This window comes from Chaetodon auriga, chromosome 19 (genome assembly GCF_051107435.1).
Source record: "Chaetodon auriga isolate fChaAug3 chromosome 19, fChaAug3.hap1, whole genome shotgun sequence".
NCBI lineage: Eukaryota > Metazoa > Chordata > Actinopteri > Chaetodontiformes > Chaetodontidae > Chaetodon > Chaetodon auriga.
Window position 1 is genome coordinate 22,495,001 of NC_135092.1, and position 9,004 is coordinate 22,504,004.

The 9,004-nt window shown below is 44.2% G+C and overlaps 2 protein-coding genes across 2 annotated transcripts in view; both read left to right on the forward strand.

Annotated features, from left to right (window-relative positions):
* Positions 1 to 1,639, forward strand: part of LOC143337940 (cGMP-dependent protein kinase 1-like) — an 18,611-nt gene extending 16,972 nt beyond the window's left edge. Inside the window, exons 16-21 of the mRNA XM_076757961.1 lie at positions 60 to 201; positions 291 to 454; positions 760 to 882; positions 970 to 1,032; positions 1,110 to 1,176; positions 1,252 to 1,639. Coding sequence (XP_076614076.1) covers positions 60 to 201; positions 291 to 454; positions 760 to 882; positions 970 to 1,032; positions 1,110 to 1,176; positions 1,252 to 1,350 — 658 coding nt within the window. The 3' untranslated portion in view covers positions 1,351 to 1,639. The remainder of the gene's footprint in view (positions 1 to 59; positions 202 to 290; positions 455 to 759; positions 883 to 969; positions 1,033 to 1,109; positions 1,177 to 1,251) is intronic.
* A 4,066-nt stretch (positions 1,640 to 5,705) lies between these two features.
* Positions 5,706 to 8,547, forward strand: stc1l (stanniocalcin 1, like). The gene is made up of 5 exons (XM_076757803.1): positions 5,706 to 6,322; positions 6,995 to 7,137; positions 7,241 to 7,348; positions 7,428 to 7,531; positions 7,845 to 8,547. Exons 1-5 carry the CDS (start codon positions 6,205 to 6,207, stop codon positions 8,137 to 8,139), a joined length of 768 nt encoding a protein of 255 aa, XP_076613918.1. The 5' UTR covers positions 5,706 to 6,204; the 3' UTR covers positions 8,140 to 8,547.
* Positions 8,548 to 9,004: the final 457 nt, after the last annotated feature.

Genomic DNA, 9,004 nt, shown 5'->3' on the forward strand with positions numbered 1-9,004 from the left:
TTAGTGCATTCAGGTCTGAAAGACCACGATGTCCTCAGGGTCAGCGCTTTGTCTTTCAGGGGCTCGTTTGATGACAGCACCACTCGGTTCTACACTGGCTGCGTCATAGAGGCTCTGGCTTTCCTGCACTCCAGAGGGATCATCTACAGAGACCTCAAACCCGAGAACATCATACTGGACCACCGAGGATACGCCAAGCTGGTGTGGACGCGGTCTCTGGACGTGACAGAACAATGTGGGTCAGAGATTTGACGCAGAAGACACTCTTCATGTGTGTTTCTTTTGCCCAGGTGGACTTCGGCTTTGCTAAGAAGGTGGGTCTGGGTAAGAAGACGTGGACGTTTTGTGGGACCCCTGAGTACGTGGCCCCTGAGATCATCCTGAACAAAGGCCACGACAGTTCAGCCGACTGCTGGTCACTGGGAATACTGGTCTTTGAGCTGCTCAGTGGCAGGTGCACAGCAGATGTTATGTGTTATCCGGGGGGGGGGGGGGGGGGGGGAGTATTCAGATCCTATACTGAAGGAAAAGTACTCATATCACAATGAGTACTTTTACTTTTTGTAACATTTTGCAGGTCTTTTACTTTACAGTTTTTCTACTTCTTTCTATTTCTAAGATCTGAGTTCTTCTTCCCCCACTGACGACAGAATGCTTTGGGAAACTGTCCGTTAAGCCTGAGTGTAGGAGCTCAGTGGACCCAGTTTGGGTTCTGGGTTGAATAAATGAAGCCTCTTTGTCTCCACTCTCCATCTCCAGTCCTCCGTTTTCAGGCTCTGACCCCATGAAGACCTACAACATCATCCTGAGAGGCATCGACATGATCGAGTTTCCCAAGAAGATCACCAAGAGCGCCACCAACCTCATCAAACGACTCTGCAGGTTGTCAGTCCACCTTAACTGTGCAGCTGGCGTCGAGCAGAGCGCCGGTCCACCTTTAAACATCTTTACACTCTGTGTGTCTCTCAGGGACAATCCTTCAGAGCGGCTGGGAAATCAGAAAAATGGAGTCAAGGACATCCAGAAACACAAGTGAGACAGTAAAGATGAGATGAGTCTTCGCTGAGGAGATGACACTGTAGTCATGGCAACATGTCCTTGTCCTTCAGGTGGTTTGAGGGGTTCAACTGGGACGGCCTCCGCCAGGGAACCGTCGACTCTCCGTTCACGCCCACAGTGAGTGTCCTGCAGTGTCTCCGTGAGCGTGCAGCAGGCAGATGACAGCGCTAACGTCCTCTGTTCTTCCGCCAGGTGGACGGACCACTGGACAACAGCAACTTTGACTACTTCCCAGAGGACGCAGAGGACCCTCCTCCTGATGAAGAGTCTGGCTGGGACCTTGAGTTTTAACAGGACGCGACTGAACAAAGAAAACAGTGAGAACAGGATTGTCAGAAAGAGACGCAGAAGAGTTCGTTTGAAGCCAAAGGTCAAAGGTCAAAACGACAAAGGTGGAAAACAGATTTAACTTTAGATATAGTTTGAAAGACAGTAATCACGACCAAGGAGTGATATTACAGGAACAAGTGGTAATTTTTCAAAATAAAGTCAGAATTAGGAGAAAGAAAAACATGTTTAGAATAATCATAATATATCAGTGACACTTCATGAGAATAAAGTTTTTACAATAAATCCTAATATTTAGAGAATTAACTTACTTTATTGAGGAAAAAGTCAGAATATCTCAAATACAAGTCATGATTTGACAAAGAAAGGTTCCACTGTTTGACTAAAGTCGTCATATTTTGAGATTTTCAGACTCTTAAAGTTCAGGACTCTTTCTTTCCGTCCTGAAGGTCCCAGAATACATCACAGCAAAGATTTTTCAGGTTCAGGATATTCAAACCACGCACATCAAAAGCTCTTCATCATGAATTATTCCACAGTTATTATGTTGAACATTTTCCCAGCTGAGCTCTCTTTATGTTTCAAGGTCCGTCTACTGAGACAGTCCAACAAAAGAGGACCTTAACAGCAGATTTCATTTGAACAAATGCAGCTTTCTCACACAGCGTCGCTTCTGCTTCTGTCCCTGCTGCTAATATTAGTATTTTTTTTGCCGTATTTTGCTATTTCAGTCTCTTTAGACTCAGCGGTCAGTCTGAACGTCCTCATGATTTCCTTCTCGTTCTTCGTCATCAGTGTTTAACTTCTCTTCGAGGTGCCTTCAGGAAATACTTCGACATGTCTTTGTGAGATGTGAAGATGATCATCGACTCAGACTGACTGAACATAAAAGCGCCGTGGTGCCTTCAGGTACCAGGCCTGCTGGGATATAAGAAATGCGTCAGAGTTGATTCAGTTTAAGCAGCAGAACTGCAGGAGTAAATATGGAGGGACAGCTGGGCCTCCGTAATCCGCAAATCACTGAGATGTGACATTTATGAGCAGAGATGAAGCAAATCTGGTCTGCAGCTGACGGAAAAGGATGCGTTCCATATCTTCCAACTCTGCTTTCAATTTAACGCTGTTTTCTTCTCTGAGTCACATTTTCACTGAGCTGTTTTAGGAACTGACCGTTCGCTAAACTCGTCCTCGAAGAGCGATTCTATTCATACTTTAACGACCTTAACGAGGCCTTTGTGTTTCTTCATGAAGAGATATAAAGAGTGGAGGCTCATGTCTTTCTTTAGCTTTCACAAAACATCAAACAAAAGTGGAAGAAATTCATTTAACAGTGTTTGTCTGTTCTAAAATTCTGTGTTAGCATGTTTGGCTAACTAGCTTACAACTTACTTATGATAGAAAAAGCCCTTTTTAACGACTAGTTCATCCACTCAGAAACATTTCTTCAGTGTGTGGAAGTTCGGCCTGTATGATGCTACATTAGAGTTTAAGCTAACGTTAGCCGCTCTGTCCTGCTGTAATTTGATCAATTCAATTAATTGATTCATTTAATGTAAACATGCAGCTCCAGCCAAACGTCCATCAGATAACATCACATTTACTCATTTGTTAATCCTCAACTTAAAAACCTTTCTTCTCTTTAAAGTGAAAAAGTCTGAGGTTCATTTTTATTTGTAGTCCTATAAAATTGCTAACAATTAAAGAATAATGTCTGACCTGTTAGCTTTAACAGTCTTTCACATTAAGATCTTTTTGTTCTCCTTTTAAAGGAATCAGCTGCAAACATTAGAGTCAGACAGTGTTTTCAACCAACTGATGGAGCTAACGTTAGCTTATAGCTAACTAGCTACAGCTGATAAAATCTGCAACAAAAAAAAAAAACTGTTGATATTTCAGCAAAATTGGACTGATGTACTCATTAAGAGCAGAAAGTTTGACAAAAAGTCAGAAAATTTCCAGAAGAAAAAACCATATCTACAGAATAAAGAGATGATTTTACACACAAAAAAACATATTTTGTCGAGAATAAAGTCAAATTATGTCAAGAAAAAGTTGTGAAAAAAAGTTATTTTACAAAAACTAATAACAATAGAGTTGTTCTGTTTCACCTTGAGATGCTCTCAGACTCTTTTCTCTAGAAATACGACTGTTTTCTGAGAAAATTTAGATTTTTTTCACAGTCATTTATCAAACCTGACTTTTCCACACGGATTCAACCTCCAGCCGACTCTTCCTGCCTCCTTCAGGAGGCGTCAGCGGCCTCGTTCTTGCTCTGTTTGTGTGGCTTATGGTCTGTTCCCTCAGTGTTTGAATCAGCTGTTATTCACAGTTTAATTGAGTTATTTCTGCACTCAAACCAAACACATGAATTTTTTTGGTTTCCTATTTCTGGACCCTTCCTGACTGACTGACTGTTTCCTTTTGATTTTTTATAGCCTGCCTGTCTGTGCTGTACCATACGTCCATATGGATGTGCTTTAAATGCTATTTATACTTGTTTTGTGTCGTGCTGAAACACGTGAAAGCGTCTCTACGCTAACAACATTCCTCTGGTTGTGGTTTCATGTCAGTGGCTGAGTTGTGTGTTTATGAGGACTCGTTTCACTGTGTTCACTTTGACTAATTAAAGGTTAAAATAATTGGTGGAGCTGGACTCCGTCGGGCCTCGGAGGTGGCTGTTTGTTGCACTGGGCTCTGGTGTGGAGGGTCAGTCAGTGCTGGAGGGGCAGTTAATGACAGCTGAAGCGTGAGGGGTGGGAGATGTTTATCTGCTGACCTCCAGGCCGTGAAGCCGGCCGAGGCGCGTGAGGGTCACTGCTTCCTGTGGTGAACCGGGCCGTGATGGAAACGCAGACCCTCCGCTAACGACGCTCTCACGATCCGCAAAGATAAGCGACGCAAAGATAAGACACACAGATTTTTCCACATTCCCTCCAACAGCACCGCCGCTAACAGTGCTAACGTTAGCTCGGTCTGCTAGCTGCAGGTGGACTTTAAGCACTGATTGACCTTTGACATTAAAATAATGAGCCTCTAACGAAAGCTTGTTTTTTATATATCGACGTGTTTAAAAGAGATTTAGACAAAGAGTCAAAGACTGAACGTGTAAAAACACAAAAATTCAATTAGCTTAGAAAAAGGAAGTTACACAGTTCAACTCAGAAAACTGAATCTGTTACTGTTTCTGTAATCGTTGACCTTTACGTGAATTAAAATGCCTTCAAACTGCCTCATAAACCATTTATTTATTACAATTTTCAGTTTTAAATTATTTGAAATATTCTTAGATCTTTTTTTTAATAAATGTTTTTTCAGTTTGGATCTATGCTGCTCATTCTCATCTCTGTGTGTTTGTTTTTAGGCTCTTTTCTTTTTTTTATTTCTTGATTTCTTTGATTGTTGATCGTTGCTGCTCGGCGTCATCGTGCTCCTGTATTTCATTTCCTTTGGGTGATGATAAATAAAGCTCGCTGTGCTGCTTGAAGCGACGTGTTTCTGCTGGTACTCTGTCAGACAGAGAGTCTCTTCACCTTCTTCTGGAGAATAAAGCAGCAAAATGTGTTTTTATCAGGAATAACCTTTACTAGGATGAAGCACTGTTACAAAACCAGAAGAGGACGATGGAAAAACCTTTCACAAATCACTGAAACACCTTTAAAAAACAGCTGAAAGCCTTTCAGAAAAGGCTCTCTGTGCACACTGTGCTTTACATTCAATGGACATTTTCATTCTTTTTTCATCAACAATCATTCAAACGCTCATAATTAACAAACTTACTTCAATAAAGTATTTACAGTTTATGCTTATGGCGCTGATATATTTAATAGTAATATATAAATATCTTTATCTGAAGTTGGATTGCATCAATATTTCTGAACATGCATCTGAAAATGAGATTTCTTCCTTGAACGTTTGATGCAGCTCAGTGAAGAAGCTGCAGTTCAGCTCTTTATTAAGGTGAAATGAAAAGAAGCAGGAGGATTTAAAGGGTCGAGGGTCAGACTCTGAGGAACCTTTGGATCCAGGATTCATTCAGAAAGCTCAGAGAAAAGAGTCTGACATGAAAACATGTTGGATTGAGGCTCTTTTATAAAACCAGGCTGGATTTCTGTCTGTCTGATTTTCATTCAGTTAATTCATGAAGTGTTTGAGCAAAAGCAACAACAAACTGATAATACTCGTGTACTTTCACTTCAGAGAGGCTTTGAATGCAGGACTTTTCCTTAGTGGAGTATTTGAACACTGTTGTAGTACTTGTACTGCGGGATCTGAGTACTTCTGTCTGCTGGAGGACATTTGAAGTGTTCCTGCTGCGTTCACGGTCCTCGTCAGCTGTTTCTGCTTGACTGAATCACTTCAAGGCAGAAACAACGGACGTGACTGGAATTAGAAAGTGACGCATCCGGTTTCCGTTTTCTTCTGCTATTTTTGGACGCGGAGACTTTCTAACAGACAGACACACATTTCTGTTCTGCCGCTGCAGATTCATCGTGTTTGAACCGCCTGAAAACTTCATTTCTCCTCTTCATGTCCTTCATCTCTGTCTGTTCTTTCTGATCACTTGTGTAGTTTTCTGCTGTTTCTTCAGGAGAAAAAGTCTAAATTTGTCTCGTGACTTCACTCCTGCTCGGAAATTCCGTGTTTCCTGTGGAATGTGTGGAAATGTCTAATTAGCCGCGTGTCTTAATCACATCCATGAATTAACCATTAACGCGCCCCGCGGGAGCGCCGCGCTCTGATTGGTCGGAGCTTTTGATAGAAATACCAGGTGTGGACGGTGTGGCGGGACAGGCAGGGCCACCAGGAGGACCGAAAACCAGAACCAGAAGCACCTCGTCCATCAGCGCACAGTGAGACATGCTGCCGGGCTCCGCTCTGCTCCTCCTCCTCCTCGGCCTCAGCTGCGCCGCCTGCTTCGAGCTGCTGCCGGAGGAAGCTGCTCCCCGCCGGGCTCGATTCTCCGCCAACAGCCCGAGTGAGTCTCGGTTCTTTTTTTAATGTTTCCCATCTCTGAGCCAGCTGCACCTCTGAAATCCTGCTTTGACGTGAACACACGAGGCACAACGATCTAATGAGACCAGAGAGGAGAGACACTTTTTACTGCACTGAGTACTTCTACTGTAATACTTCAGCTTCTCTGATTATACTCACACACTTTTACTGAAGTAACATTTTCACTGCGTGTCTTTAACATCTAACAGAGTATTTTTACTGTGTAGTATTAGTATCTGAATACTTCTGGACTTTTACTTTCATGAGCTGAACTTCTCTTAGTTTCACCTTAAAGGACGTTGCTGATGTTTTTATTCATTTCCTGCTTTCAAATCACTCTGTCGTCGTTTATGATGGAGGAGGTCTGTAACTGATCAGGCAGGACGTGTAATGGACTGTTTTATTGTTGTTGTGTTGCTGCTTTTTCTGAAGTAAAGACGTGGAAACTTGCTCCTCCTCCGCTGTGAGTGTATCTGAAGGCTTCAGGGCGACTTCACACCACGAAGGACTGAAGATGCTGCAGAAAAAGACTGAAACGAGCTGAAAGTCTGCAGAACAGGAAGCTCAGTGTGTGCACGTCCTGAACCCGTGTTCACACTGTCCGTGTGTGTGTGTGTGTGTGTGTGTGTGTGTGTGTGTGTGTGTGTGCGCGCAGCTGATGTGGCCAGATGTTTGAGTGGAGCTGTAGCTGTGGGCTGTGGATTCTTCTCCTGTCTGGAAAACTCCACCTGCGACACTGACGGGATGCACGAGCTCTGTGAACTCTTCCTGCACACGGCTGCTACCTTCAACACAGAGGTCTGTCTGTCCGTCTGTCCACGTGTCTGTCTGTCCGTCTGTCTGTGTGTCTGTCTGTGTGTCTGTCTGTGTGTCTCACCTGTGTGTGTGTGTTGCTCCACAGGGTAAAACCTTCGTGAAGAAGAGTCTGCACTGCATCTCTCAGGGAATCACAGCGAAGGTTTTCCAAACTATCCGCCGCTGTAACATCTTCCAGAGGATGATCGCTGAGGTTTGTTGGACCGAGTCTCTCACGGTGAGGACGGCGCTCCTCTCTGTCCTCTGCTCACTCACGTTTTGTCTTCTTAAAGGTGCAAGAAGAGTGTTACACCAGTCTGGACATCTGCACTGTGGCTCGGACCAACCCGGACGCCATCGGAGAGGTGGTGCAGGTGCCGACTCACTTCCCCAACAGGTGAGGACTGATGACACACACACCTGGATAGAGCGAGGAACAGCTGCAGAGACGTTGTGCAGCCACAGCAGCAGCTCTGAGACACTGTGCTGCTTTGAGCTAAACGCTAACACAAACATGCTAACATGTTAGCCTGCTAGCATCTCTAATGAGCTGAGGCTGATGGGAGTGTCATGTAGGTGTCTGCAGGTATCTGGACACGTTAACGTGTTGACCTGATGGTGGCGCCACAAGTCAGAGGATCAATAAAGTTATTCTTTTTTCATCCTGAGGTGAGCATGAACATCTGACTTCCTGTTTGTGGTGCGTTCAGGTACTACAGCACGCTGCTGCAGACCCTGCAGGCCTGCGACGAGCAGACGGTGGCGGCCGTGAGGACCGGCCTCGTGGCCCGGTTAGGCCCTGACATGGAGACCTTCCTCCAGCTGGTCCAGAACAAACCCTGCGCCACAGGCTCCAGCTCCACCACCTACACCAACCCCACCAGCTGGAGGAACATGCCCGTGTTCAACGTCCAGCCCGGCTTCAGAGGCCGGGACCCCACCCACCTGTTCGCCAGGAAGAGATCCGTGGACGACGTGGAGGGAGGGGTCAACGGCGGCAACTAGGCCGCGCACACACACACACACACACACACACACACACACACACACACACATGGTCGTGCAGGCTAATTATTACTACGACACGTTATGATCGTTAATGTTTAGGATGAAGCTTCACTGACACATTCGAAGGAGTCTGATTTGATGAAGACTGATATTTATTTTCTTAAACGAGATAATTTATGAGGCTGTTATATTTAATGTAGTGAGAGGAGGAGCGTCGGGGGAGGTCGGAGGAGGCGCTCGCGCTGGTCGTGGAGCTCCTCGTGACTTGTGTTGACGCCGTTTGGCTGGTCTGAGATCACTTTAGTTGAAGTTGTGTTTCAGTGAGAAGTTACTGTGATGTGAAACCTGACGAGCTGACAGACATCTGGACGCTGAGGTGGAAATAAATGTTATATGACTGATTGATTGATTGATTGTGTGAGTTTCTTGATGTCTCATCAAAACCTGGAATTACACACATGTAATATGTAAAATACTCACATACAGTAATAATACAATTGTATGAAATACATGACAAACACAGTGGGAAAAAAATAGAATAGAAAAAAAAACAATTATGATGTAGAATTGTGGTATTTATATATTTAAGTAATATAATAGTATTATGTCACTACTTGCTATACTCTTACCTCCACAGTACTCATTCAGTGTACTGCTGTGCGTGTATTAATACGCATCATATTCAAACTTTCATGCTCAGCTGTTTGTGCAGTTTGCAGAACAGCCAGCAGGTGGCGTCAGTGTACAAAGAAACATGCTTTACAGTGTTTCTCCTTTTCTAACTGCACAGGACTACTGCTGAGTGTCAGCAGCACTGGAGGAACGTAGCAGAGTACATTTACTGAGGGTACTGCATTTGGGT